The sequence below is a fragment of the Temnothorax longispinosus genome, chromosome 7 (assembly GCF_030848805.1).
Source record: "Temnothorax longispinosus isolate EJ_2023e chromosome 7, Tlon_JGU_v1, whole genome shotgun sequence".
NCBI classification, from domain to species: Eukaryota; Metazoa; Arthropoda; class Insecta; order Hymenoptera; family Formicidae; genus Temnothorax; species Temnothorax longispinosus.
The window spans coordinates 3,996,796-4,011,155 of record NC_092364.1 but is presented as its reverse complement, the minus strand read 5'-3'; the positions used below and the strand labels follow the sequence as shown (position 1 = coordinate 4,011,155).

The 14,360-nt window shown below is 40.8% G+C and overlaps 1 protein-coding gene across 1 annotated transcript; it reads right to left on the bottom strand.

The window, feature by feature from the left end:
- Positions 1–162: 162 nt before the first annotated feature.
- On the bottom strand, positions 163–5,013 carry LOC139816439 (uncharacterized). Its single transcript, XM_071783931.1, has 4 exons — positions 4,483–5,013; positions 3,491–3,677; positions 1,831–3,267; positions 163–1,538 (listed from the first exon to the last, which is right to left on the bottom strand). The coding sequence occupies exons 1-4, from the start codon at positions 4,517–4,519 to the stop codon at positions 1,217–1,219; spliced, it is 1,983 nt and encodes a 660-aa protein (XP_071640032.1). The 5' UTR covers positions 4,520–5,013; the 3' UTR covers positions 163–1,216.
- Between the last annotated feature and the right edge of the window lie 9,347 nt (positions 5,014–14,360).

Sequence of the window (14,360 nt, the reverse complement as noted above, 5' to 3'; positions counted from 1 at the left end):
CGAGATCTATCCGAAAACGCTACGCACGATATTGCTAAAAACTATACTAATAGATAATTTAAAGAAAATAATACTTTATATTTGATAAACGAATTATGTTCGTGTGCGTAGGTTGAAATTCAATTTTTTATGAATATGATAGGAGGAAAAAAAACGCTAGACTATTGTTAAGAAAGGATGAAATAATAAACCAGGCTTTTAATGCTTTTCTTAATTAAAATAATTATAGTGTATATACACTCAGTACGTATACTTCCAGGGGCGGGGACGCAGGTAATTGAACAATCTTAAATCTGAACACGTTTCGTGCAGGCTTTTGTCGATACGCATGCACAAAATATGTGAGAAATTTAACGATTCGACAATCAAACTTCGCACTACTGTACCAATAGTAAAGATAATGAGCATTATTAATAATCGGTTATCTCGATACTTTCTTTTACGCGGCGAGGTAAAAGGGGAAAGATTAATGTCGGCGAAACAATCTTTTGCGCTAACATTGTTCAGAATTTCTTAACGTTTGTAATATCAATACATCGATGCTTAATACTGCGCGGATTAAGCATCGTAGATATATATAAACAATTAGCCTAGAATACTGAACTACGAAATTATATTGTTAATAACGGCGGACGGGCCGTCAAATCTCGATTGAACATATACGCATTTAAGTGGATCAATATCGATCGATGATTCTTTTTTTTTTCTGTCAAAATCGGTATTCAATATTTATATGCTTTCTCTCTCGCGTCTCTTTGCGCGAGTAATCTTAATCGAAGACCGATTTTGACGATGACTGGCCACTAATAAACAATAATTCACAAGGATTAATTCCTCCTATCGATCAGTGATGTAAAAAGTACTTTTACTTTTAGTATCTAGGTATAGATACTTTAAAAGTACACCTAATTTCAGCTAATTAAAAGCTTCATCTTTATAATTTTATTATGTTTGATTATATAAGCTGATTTGAAATGTGATCAAGTGTTTCTTTAAAAGATGTACCTCGAGAATAAATATTCGAAAATAATAAATCTGTCTACGAATACAGTTTCGTTGCAAAATATATATATATATATCTAGGTATAACCATATAGGTATTAAAAAAAAATACCTATACTTGAAACTACAAGGAGATACTTGCTCCTCAATATTTTACATCACTGGTATCGACGAGACTCAAGGGATTCGACGCGATAACGAGGCGAGACTGTTTTTAATTCCTCGCGATTTTCGTGGATTCTTTGTTGCTGGTGACGTGCTCGAGGTCGACCCCGTCGTACTCCAGGCCACCCGTGTTATCGTAGTACGCGTAATCGTAATCGTTCTTCTTGCCCGATTTCGGTCGCGCTGTCGTGCTGCTGCCGCCGCCGCCGCTGCTGCTGCTACTGCTGCTGGGTAATCTAGTCGTCGACGAGAACGGCCTCGCGGATCCGCTGACGTAGGTAACCCCACGCGGCGTCGTCGTCGGTTGAACGGCCCTCTGAGCGTTGGGACTAAAGCTATTCGGGTTATAGGTGGTAGCGATAGAAGGTCGTCTGCAACAAGAGAAAGAACATTGCGATTGATCTCCCAATATCAAGGGCGATCTATAAAATTATCTTACGAAGATAAAATTCGATCGAGAGTTACAAAAAATCCCCCTCCCTTGTGCATCGATAAAATTATCTTCTTTTCTAGATAATACTTTTCATTTTAAATTAGTAATATTTTGGTATTTATAAACGTCGTTGGCGCGATTTAGGGTTGAACGTGAATTTGAGCGACGTTACAATTTTTTTGGACAGATTTAAATTTGTTGGCTATCACAAAAGGAAGTCGGAAGTTTACCTTGGTACTGGCGTGGTCCTCGGCGACTCGGCGAGATGGTTGATACTCGCGGGACTGAAACCGATCCCTGCGGAAGATCTCGCGAGGTTGTAGCTGCCCGTGCTTGTTTCGATGTAATACGACTTGCCGCTGCTCGCGTTGTCGTAATTGTTATATTGAGTCGCTTTCTTGGGCGTTTTCGTGCTATCGTAGTACTGAGTGGAGGGCTTGACCGCTTGGCTCGTTTTGTCGTAATATTGGCCGTTGTCGTTGTTCCTCAAGGCGGTCTGCGCGACAGTGTTGTCCACGTTCACATATTTCTTCGTTGCCGGGCTGTAAGTGGTGGGCGCGTAGCTATTGCTCGCGAAATTGTTGGCGTAATATTTGGCGGTGGTCTGGGGAATGTCCTGACTGGTGGACGTAGCTGGTCTGTACTGGCCATTGTTGTTGTTGTTGTTGTTATTGTTGTTGTAATTATTGTTATAAACGGTAGGCGCGGGCGTGGTGGACTGATATGCAACTGCCGCGCTGCTTCCTCGTTGGATGTTGTTGTAGTTCCTCTGTTGGTGATTGGTGTAATCGCTGGTCTGGTAATTAGTACTCGGCTGAACGGTGGTGGATTGCGCGTATTGATAAATCTTTGGACTGTAGGTCGGTTTCAGCGTCGTGGCTTGAACGGAACTGCCAGTGTTCTGTTGATTGTAGTTATTTGAGTTATAGACGTTGTAGAGGTTCGTGTTGTAGACGCTGTTCGGAGTTGTTCTGGCAGTCGTGCTGGGTGACTGGTGGTTACTGTACGTATCCTGGTACGTCGTGGTAGGTCGATACGTGGACGACGGTACGCTGTATCTTTGCGTATTCTGATTCCTGCTGTTGTAGTTCTCTTGAGGTCGGGCGGTCGTTGACGAAACGTATGTCGTGGATCGTTGATTGTAATTGTTGTAATAATTGCCGTTGTAGGTGTTCTGATGATTGGATACGACTGGCGCCGACGTGGTGGTCGTTGGCGAATAGTTGTTGCTACCGTTACCGGTGTACTGTTGCTTCCTGCTGACCTTTCTGACGCCGCTGACCTTCTTCTTGGCGGCCTCTTGATCCTCCTTATACGATTTCTCGTTCTCGTATTCGTCTTCCTTGTTGTTTCTGTTGTAGAAATTGCCGCTACTGCTACTTCGCAGTACCTCGCGATTGTTGTAGTTGGACGAGGATACTCGATTCACCGTGTTCGCGGAGGATCGTACCGCGTCGCTGGTCTCGCTGCGCTGAAGATGATCCTGGGGCTCGGCGTCGGAGCTACGCAAGTTGTCGTAGCTCACGGACTCCAGACCGGAACCGATTCTGTATAAATCGAAGTTATCGCTGGCGTAATAGAGAGTCGCGGCCTCGCAATCTACATCGTACCAGTCCGCGCAGGTTTGACTCTCTTGATCGAAAGCGGTGTCGTTGGGACAGAGGAACCTAAGTAAAAGATAATTAATTGATTCTGCGAACTCAGTGATTGGCTCTAAATATCGTAACCTTTAACATTTAATTTGAAATTCCAGCTATATATTTATTTGAAATGCCATATATTATTTGACATTCTTTAATGCGCGATACACGAATGCCTGCTTACTGTTGGTGATAAAAGACCGACAAGAATTTATCCTCACTTATCAAGATCGTAATGTAGAGCACTCACTTATAATCCTGAATAGTGCCAGCCACAGAGACACAGACATGGAAGACTTGGCAGTCGGTCTCAGGGTCCGCGTAATAGCTGCCGACAATCTTGTTGCGACAGGAGAACGAGGTTTCCGGCATGTATTGCTGAGAATACCTCGGTGGTGGTCGTTGCAGACCTAATACGCAACTCCATAATATTCCCACTGAAATACACGGCAAAATCCCGAGTTTTACGATATTCTGCGATACTCTCATGTATAATCGATATCGAAATATATTATGTAAAAAATTTATCAAGTAAAAAATGATGGCGGAAAATTATAATTTATTAAAAAAAAATCGAGAAAACTAGAAAAACAACAGAAACGATAATAATTTATTACGAATATCTATTTACATTTATTAATATTTTATTATTTATATTTCCAAATATTTCTTAATATAATCGAATGCATATTATAAATTTAGAACAACCGAATACATTAACAAGATACATTCTCGTATCAATATGCGATCCGCGATTTTTTCATTTTATTTTAAATGTTACATGCTCATAAAATCTGCCATAAAAAAATTCTTCGCTATTATACAATTTTCCAAATTCTCGATCTCATCGTTGATATTCGTATTGCAAACGCACGACAGCTTAAACGTTCAAACAGCGAGCGCGTCTTTTCGCGCGAATTACGAAGATAAATAGCGATAGTTTCAATGGATATCGATACACCTTTCTATTTGGGGATATCAGCGTCTATAATAGAAGATATATATAACCGTAACCGCATGCACGGAGATTGCTTCGATCGAAAGTATGACTGATTTCTACGAACGCAGTTTTGAATCAGAAATCACTTAAGTTATCATATTGAATAAAATTCTTTGAAATCAACTTTTTTAAATATTTGACGATACGATAAATCGCAAGCTTTATTAAAAGCTTTTAATTCCGTGACGATTTCCATATTCCACTTCGACGGTTGAACTCCACTCTGTATTAATTGCACGTACCCGAGATTAGGACGAGATACCGTCTCGTCGACTCCATATTTATTTTTTCTTCGGGCTCCCTGGATGTTTCTTCTCTCCGGATTCACTCGGCTTCTCGGACTTGATTCGCACTCCTACGCGTTACCTGCGCGATCAGACTCGCGGACGCGACTGCAGCAGCGTGGAGAACGTTCGCGCCCGAGAAGAGAAGAGGCCCGACGGCGGGCGCGCGCGGAGAAGATGCCTTCTGGGAGGATGGGGCTTCGCCGGGTTGAGCTATGGGACGACGGGGGTAGGGATCCGGGGCCCCATCGCGTTAACGGAGAAGAGAACGGTGCGCGCCGGGGTCCGATGCGGGACGTAACGTCTCTCTCGTTACGTCACTTACGGCAACCGGGCTCGTTCGCCGAGCAGCCAACGGCGGCGACGATGGCACGTATTATACGTGGGTATAATGCACATACCGCGCGCGGACTCCCGTGTAACTTACACGTTTTACTACCACGCAGGTAGGCGGCTCAGGTGCCGGAGAAACCGCGGCGCGGGAAAGCGAGGGAGACATTATCATCTCCCGAAGAGACCTCTCCCGCGCGCGCGCGCGAGATGCATAATAACGCGTAGGTGCCCGCTCATTGTGTCGCCTGTTCACGCGCGGAAGAACTTGCCCAGCGAAAAAACTGCAGTTCTGTAGCTCGAGATTCTGCTTCCCTTCGGAAGATCGTCAAGGATAGGCATAGAAGGCGGATCGCCGGCAAGCGTTGCGCGGCAATCATTAAATTCAACGTCGATTCTTATTTATGACTACTTGGAAATATCGTTAGAAGAGATACACGGGGTAGCATATATAGAGATAATCGTTCGTGACACCGTTTTAACGACATCGATTTTTTTCCCTCGCGTTTAATCGCTTTCGTAGATGATGAGTCTTGTATCGCACTATAGATAGAAGAAAGTTTTACATCGCATTGAATCGTGTGTGGAGGGTGTGGCGATAGACAACATCATCGCGTGCGCCTTCAACAGAGATAAAAGAAAGAAGCCGATGTGCCCGTCAGCGACAATTATTCTAATGGATCTTCAAAGTAGATATATTTTGTGTGAAAGGATATTCGCATTGCGCCACTATGGATACATAGTTTCTCTCTCTCTATCTACGACACACTTTTATTCACGCGGTTATTTGTTGTTAGAACTTAAACCCACTTTAGACAAAAGCTATATATTTCAATATATATTTTATATATGTTATATTCTGATTTTTAAATGTTTTTTGCATTATACAGCATAAAATTATAATTATAATTCGATTCTGAATTAAAGATCATCTGTAAAAAGGGCTTTCAAGAAATAAATCTTAAAGTTGATACTTTTTTTCATAGATATGTTTTTTTAGAAGAACAAATTAAATGGTTATTAATTTACGTCTTTTAATCTTTTCAATATTGATCTGTGTGTGAGAATTAATCTTATTTTACAATGCATCATTTCCAAGCACAAATATTCAATAAAACTAAATGGTTAATTTTATTTTATTAATAGAAGATCTTTCCTCTTGCTTCTTCTTGTTTTTATGTTCTTACAAGTCTCGTAAAATGACGAACATGGATATTTTGCCTCTGCATATCTTCCGTTTTTTTCTTTTCACGCTTTTAAATCGTCGATAGGACGTTTCTCGAACGTCTCCGTCTGTTAGCGTAAGTTCGGCGTGACCGGTCGTTTGGTGGCCTTTGCCAGCGCGAGATCGCGACTCATTGCACTCGTTGGAGGGTGCATCGAAGGAGTGCTCGGTTGCATTCCAGCAGTAATCCGAGGAATTACGGCGGACGGAACAGCGAGCACCTTGTCGTTAGAACGCTCGAATCGCCGCGCGGCGTCCACGAGCGGCCTCGAGATGGCCGTTCTGTTATTCGGGACTGCATTCTAAGGATGCTAGATACTTGAAATAGCTGAGCGAAATTTGCCGGATAATTGCACGAAAATTGCACGTACTAAGAGAATTCTTCACCGGCATTTAGATACCTTTGTCGAAACTCGGGATCCGCGTATCTCGGAACTTCAAAGTTAAACTTTCTCACAGGTTTCTCTGATATTAGGTACATAATCCCGGGCGGTTAGCAACTAATTAAAACGGACGGTCTCGCGCGCGAGTAGAAATCGTTTTGCGTTCAAAGAAGAGGTTTCGTTGCAGGTGGAAATTGTAGCAGTCGATCCTTCGATGCGATAGGGTCACTTCCGCAGTTTGAAGCTAAGGTAGATTACGCGCGGCGCAGAACGTGCAAAGGACTTGTCTACGAGCAAAAAGAATCACGTGGCCCGATTCACTTGCCGCCGTCGCACGAAGATCGAGGTCGTACCTCGACAATTGAAATTTCGCAATTTAGCCTGTCTTGCATCCTGCAGCGCGCCGTCGCGCAAGTGCAATGCGTTGAGAGTGAGAGAGAGAGAGAGAGAGAGAGAGAGAGAGAGAAGCAAAAAAAATCTACGATAGCTTTAGAATTTAAATCTAAAGAATATTGCGCACAATCGTCCTTGTTCTCGCTGGACTTGTGACCCATGAAATTAACGTCTTTTTGCATCTCGCGAAAGATGTCTATTTTTCGAACCTTTATTTCAATATATCCAATATCAAGGCGTTTTAATAAACAAATTTGCGTAAACTTCGGCGTAAACATAATATTTCAATCTTTCTAATCGCTGATATTTATCTTGATTTATATACTTATACGAAACAGTGGTTTAATTATTTTCAGCAGTATGGATAAACTGACTTTAAATTTACGTCTTTCGTCATTAACGTTCCTCGAAAACGCTAAAATACGCGTGACGAGCAAGTTTATTGGAATGTTTTGTGAATGTATCCTATAGAATTTTTATCACAGATCAAACGCGTTTAATTCTGGTATCTCGTCGACTTACGCGATATCTGTTAGCCATCAGAGGCTCGTTTCGACACCGACGTACATACACGTGCCTCGTAACGATGAGGTAATTAACGAATCGAGTATTATATTTTTCAATGACCGTCCGTTCGTCCGTTTCTATTACGCGCGCCACGATGAGACTCTACGCCGCGAGGAATCTTCTCAGCCTTGGAGGGCGAAAGTTGTCTTCGGTTCGTTCGTAGATGGAACGATATTTGCACCTACAAAGGCGATTCTCGTCGTCGTACGATAGTGGGCGTATAAGAACTCTTATTCGGTGATTCTAGCCGCTTGCTTGCTGTGCGAGCGATCGTGAGCGACAGATTTCGCGTTCGATAAAAACAAATGATAGGGAAGGATTCTTTGGAATCACAGGTGACGATAATAACGGTAACGTCTGAACGTCTTCAATTACGGTTTATCATCTCGTGAATCATTTCTTACTTCATTTCACATTATACGTCGCATTAAGAAGCAACTTATGAGAACTTAATTAAAGCGGACTTTCAAAAACTGGCGGAGTTCCGAAAATCGAGAAAGTTGATCGCGATGAGCGAGATATTAAAAAATTTCACATTTAAAATACCGGAATTGAAATTTGCCTTGAGAAAATGTAAATCTTAATATCTCATCGAGATAGTCTTGTTATATATCATTTATGAAAAAAAGTTTTTGAATAAATTATTATAATTTATCGAGTCCTCTTTAACATTTATTGAATCTTTGCATAATGAGATGCACTCACTAATTCCTCGTTTTATCGTAAACACACATTTCGGTTTGAGAGAAATCCGTTTCAAAAGTTTTGCCGTTTATTCTAGAAATAATCGCGCACGTATTGGACATTAGTCTAAAGTTTTGTGAGATTTAATTATTAAATTTCCAACTCGAAATTTTACATTAATTTACCCGAGCATATGCGGAATCTCCGGGACGCTTCGTTCTCCCGGCAAGTATAGTAACCCGCAAGAAGCTGCGCTATACCGTGATATTTGCTTCCCCAAGTAATCTTACACGTAGGAGTCATTAGTCTCGCCACTAAGGAACATAAATTGTCCCTCATTAAATACATGTAGAATAATTCCCCGAGTCCGTGGCAATTAGGAAAACGAACTGAATGGACGCACCCTTATCGTCCTCACTTGCGCGATCTTCTCGCGAGTTTCCGTTGGTAATTATTAAAAACTTCGCGTCTCTCATTCTCTCTCTCTCTCTCTCTCTCTCTCTTTCCTAACTTTTAACTACCATTTAAAGGCCAAACTTGCCGATATTGAATCATTGGTGAATTTCAAAGAGCATGACAAATCCTGCGGCAGACCGCCGGCATGCTCACGGAGAAAGCGCGGAAGGTCAAAGGTTTCAGTGAACCATTTTTCTCGTAGTGCCATCATTGGCCTGGTACTTTCGCGAAGTACGGATGCGCAGCATCCTTGATTATAATCGATATCCTTAGAAAGTCAATTATTTTATTTTATTGTATATTATATCCGTTCGTTTTAAAGTTGTAGAATTGTTCTAAGCGTAATGCGCGCTCATGTACATTTCGAATAACATTGCTTTTACCCAATCAAAATAATCTTCTTCCCGAGGAAACGTTATCTCTTTAAACAACTGCTGGTCCATTAGTCTGCGACGGCTTGTGCCGTCGAAAAATTCTACTCAACACAGGCATTTTTCAGACACGATTGTTGCGATTCTCGATACCTTTCTCCTCTAAAAATACATACGTTGCGCAAACAGACACGCGTTTCCGTTCGCGGCTCGACTCTATAACTCTCGCGTTTCAAGATTGTCGACCGACTCTCCGAACAAGGTATCCGCGCCGCAAGGTTTCTTAAGCGGATGCAAAAAAGGTGCTAAGCGTATGCGGGTACATCTGACTTCCGTCAGGCGCACACGTCCGTGCATGCGATCCGGTGCGCATCTTCCGCGCGGGTTAGCCTTGAGATACGGCCAATAACGAACCAAGTTCCCCGTTTTTCCAAACTGTTGGCCGTCCCCCTCCCTTCCCCCCTGTCACGCACTTCGATTCCAGATAGTGAAAGTGTCGAGATTTTTGTCAGGAACGTCCTCCACCTCTGCATTATAATACACGTGCGTTCCACGAACGCATTTGCCGAGGATATCCCCCGTGAAGTTTACACACCTTCAGACGGAGAATGATTTGCGCGTTTGACGAGAGAAGAACGGAAAAGTGTAACAACGAGATTGATCGAGTATAGAAGATTCGAACGAAAAGCGATTGTTAGATTAACTTTTAAATAAAATTAAAATTAATTACGCAATATGAATGTCCAAATTTGCTTTTCAATAATGACAATAATTATTATATTCAGATATAAATTAGGATGGGGATAGAGCATTAGCAAACGGATAACTATCCTTCTATATTCTATGTTTCAAATGCCATTTTTTTTCGAAAGGGCTTACGAAATATTGAAAGAGTGGAATTTCTAATAATAAATACATAAAATAAATTACTACATGTGGCATACCGTGATAACGGTGTGCGAAGCTACAGTCGAACAAATCGATCCTTTACGATCCATCTCGACCTGTGACACCTGTTACGTAATACATGTTTGTGTATGCAGCATCTTGATCCGAGAGAAAGTGAATGGATTTTAATTTAATAATTGATGTTAATATTATAATTACGTAATATTAAAAATATCCATTGCGTATGTATATTATACATTAAGAACTAAATTAATTTTTTCCACTTTATTTTGATCTTTTTTGGCAAGGTTTCCTTCGAAATCGTCCAACTCTAGCTTGTTCTAATTTATCGTGACCTATTGCGTAACTTTGTTTTCGCGATATCTCTGCACGCTTTCATGCATGGCATCATTTTCTCGTTCTGCACAAGACGTGCGAGATTAATAAATACGAATTTTCCAAATGCCATTCTTCAGCATTTGTTTTTGACGCCTTTAGCGCACAATGACCACCGGATTAGCCGGCTAGCAAGTAATTTAGCCTCGCGGCGACGGTACGAAGAGAGAGAGGGTGTCTGCTCATCCTCTACCACGTGAGAAAGTGAAAGCAAAGGCCGTATGCCTCTGAAGACGAGATGAGGCACCGAGACCCGATCGTCCCGGTATTCGATCGTCCTGAAAATCACTCTCCTTCACAGCGATTCTCTTCGACGGCCTTCTCACACTGATCGCTTCTTCTCAATACACTAACCGGTGCACGTGCATCTTCCGTCGAATCCAAATTTTACTTTGTTCATGTATTTCAGTCTTACAATAGAATCTAAAAATTCAATTTCATAATAAAATTAAAAATTCTATGTATTTCTTCTATATCGCAAAAAGAGATTTTACTGAATTTGGCAAAAATTATTAAAATAATATATTCTATTGGTTTGAATGCATACATAGCATACATATACAGATAATCTTCCTTCTGATGACAGCAGACCATATAGGATATCTCGAAAATTCATTAGACACTCTTCTCGCTCATTAATGTGATTGTCATCACGATGACATGACAATCCCCTATTACAACTCTCTCTCTCTTTATTAGCAAAGACATATCTGACAATATTATCAATAAAAATCATTCAAAATTTGTACATTGTTACTGCATTAACGGCGATTGACAAATAATGTCCATATTATCATCGAACATTATATAATGTTTATCCTACTTTTCATGTTTATGTGATTAAATATTAATTAATAGATCGCAAGATAAGGTATTATTAATACTTATTTATATTGGTTCCATATGTTGCTGCAAAAGTAGGATGGTGTCCCGTTTCTCGTTTATAATTGTGCGCAAGAACGTCGCTCGACAAGTGAACCGGAAAGAGGCAGCAATTAAAGCGATTAGTCAGCGATTGATAGTTGAATCGGTTACAATTACTTTCTCAGTCTTATTGTTAAATCATGGCCTCAATTTCAGTCTTAAATTCTTAGATGTACATTGTAGACATTAAATATACATTGTAGACTCAAATTAAACACACACTCACAACGCATTGCTTAAGGGACTGCACATTACAATATATATGTCAGGCATGTTCAAGATTTTGCGCAAACGTCGTTAAAACGGTGGATATGTCATTATGATACGGGAGATAATGACATATATTTTACATGAGATGACATCTTTCTTAATCTAAGTTTTTTAAATAATAGATATAATTTATAGATAGATGACATTACGCGCGCAAAATTAAAAGATTTGCGATCTCGATCGCGAATTATTTTGTATTTCTCCGTTGCGATCGAGAAATGGTGATTTTCGTATTGCTGCTAATTAATTTAAATAATCTATCTCTCTCCGAGAGCATAGTGCACCAGTTGTTCCCGTGGGCGTAATTAACGTATTTGTGGCGAATTAAGCAGGCACTCGAGATCTTAATTACACGTACACGTACGGCGAAGGGGCTGCCCGCGGTTATTGTGACATACTGTGCATACTCCGGCGCAACTCCGTGCGAAAAAGAAAATTATCCACTCATCACTGCGATACGCGCCTCTCACTTATATAACGTAGAATCCCCCGTTTGATAGTTCTGAAGTGACGACCATATACCTCGTTTCCTACTCGCGCTCCTTTCCAACGTCTATATAAATTCCTGCATGCATATTTTTCATACGGTTGATTTTTGCGGCTGAGCGTTTTGTCATTAACAACCATTAATAATCATACCAATAATAAATATTTCATATTAATCCGTTGGAAAGGCCATCTGCACAATTTAAGTCTTGGAAGAGGATGCACAGCGGAATAGTTTGCTCTTCGCGTTACAGAGAATACGCATTAATTTTGCATACGTAACGCGCAATATGATGCATCCGGAAAGGAAATTCTATTCGAACATCATACCGTGAATCATCACTTTTCCTTTGTCAATGCGCCTCTCTACGATAAAATTAACTCTCTCGTGTGGAAACGCGGGCATTCATCTTTCACATAATCTGCTCACTCAACGTAGATTTAGGCTAACTTCTCTGAAACTCTTCTTATAAAATCGAAGGTAATAAAATATATAGGAATAAAAAGGAAAATCGAAAGTAAAAGATCTCGAATAAAAAGAGCCTGTAAAATGAAAATCGACGAGATCGTCAGATATATGTCGTAATGCAATATGATTCATCTCCAATATAAATCTTTCTTTTTTCTCGAGTTGCGAAATTTCTTTCAATCTGTTTGCAATCGAAGTAATTAAATTATCATTAGCTTGCATTTGGTTTAATCAGCAAAATTCGGTATTTCCTTTTTTAGCACAGGAAACAAATAATTTTTATTCCCCGAAGCTACTGTAAATCGAAGACGATTTATAATCGTAGGTCATGCCGATGCTACACATGAACCCTAGAGAAGACGGCATAACTTTCACTCACGACAGTGTCGCGGGCCTCATGCCCCGGGCACATTGGATACGAGCACATCGACACGACGATCCTCATCCTTACAGGCGCGGGCGCGCACACACATTTGCGCCGGAATGTTGCATAAACGCACGCGCGTGAAGCCGCGGTTCTTACGTGCGTGATACGCGAGCCCGCGCTCGTGAAACGTGGAAGTGCCGACCGATTATACAAGCGATTCCCACATATGCGAGCTATCTCTCCGAAAAGTTCAAGTCAAACGAGATCGAAGTGATCCTTCTCGTTGACTTTTGGAAAATTTAATCGAAAAAAAAAGGAAAGGAAAACAGAAAAGGAGACGAGGGAGAGGAATTAATATATGAGAAAAAAACATGATAACATAAAATATGTAAGAACGTGAAAGGATTAAAAATTTGGAGGGGGAGCTCACCGTTCGCAATAAATATAATTTTTTTCGTACTTGTTTTTGTAGTTGCAAGTTTAATTAGGTAAGTCGAGGAAGGAAAGAGGAAGGAGAAAGATTCTCTTGTAGCGTAATTGCAAGGAAATGCAGCTGCGCGCGTACTCATTAACGGGAAAATGGCGTAAGCGTGCCCTTTTTAATTATTCACGTCTCACGTAAAATCCCATGCGCGCATTTGCGCACATACCTACACAGATGCACGCGCGCGATGCATCCCGGGTAAATCGTATCGCTTCTCCTCCGGCACGTACGTTCGCATGAATGCGAACGGGTCTTGCGAAAATCCGTCTTGCACAATTGCTCCCGATCGGACTGTTTCATCTGTTTAAGAGAATCGCTCGTCTTCGATTTCCCTTCGCGGAGGCAGACGCAGCGTCGCGGTCGTTCCGCTCAGCCATGAAGATCGACTCTATTCGCCTCTAATCGATTAAGCTTAAAGACCACAATAATCACGCGGATATCATTAAATCGTATAGCGCTTATTACTATGATCTTGTAACATAAATCGAAAGGGGATTTCTCGAGTTTGCTAAAAGTCACCTCGATCTTAAAGTATATTAAATATATTTTCTAAATAATCGGAGAATAATTTTTTAGATTTAAGATATATATATGTAATAATATAGCATTTTTATTTCCGTAAGCTGAACAAAACGTCTATCCCCGAAAGCCGCGCAAAAGAACGAATTTTTCCGCTTTCGTAAAAGCCATTATAACGTCATTCGTGGGAATCAGTCCAGTCTGTGAACGTTACTAAACCCTACGGTCGATTTCTTCACTTCGCGATAATTTCGTTCGCTTAGACTAGGAGAAGGTGACTTAGCTCGTTCCATTATTTGATACGAAACCGATTTCCCTACTGTAACATTGCAACATTTTGTTTGCAGAGAAAAATTATCTCTTTAAAGATTTTCACAGCGCGTTCGGCTCGTCTCAAAGTTTGTTCAGTTCGAAAATCGTAAAATATATAGAAGTACCATGTATCGCGCGAAGCAATATTGAATATAATCGTTGAAAAATCGACGAAGCAGATAGATGTTAAACACACACAACGTCCTTTGATTTTATACTTTTAGTAGTTTTAGTAGCCACCATAATGGGACAATGATGTGCATAAAGGCTTCTTTCAGTAATTTCGTAATCGCTAGACTCATGTTACGAATG

What these genes read in the sequence shown, in the direction of transcription:
- LOC139816439 (XM_071783931.1), bottom strand. Translation starts at nt 4,519, where the DNA reads ATGGAGTCGACGAGACGGTATCTCGTCCTAATCTCGG. An exon ending in GTATCTCGTCCTAATCTCGG is followed by an intron (nt 3,678 to 4,482) that starts GTACGTGCAATT and finishes CGTGTATTTCAG; the next exon opens with TGGGAATATTATGGAGTTGC. An exon ending in GGCACTATTCAGGATTATAA is followed by an intron (nt 3,268 to 3,490) that starts GTGAGTGCTCTA and finishes TCTTTTACTTAG; the next exon opens with GTTCCTCTGTCCCAACGACA.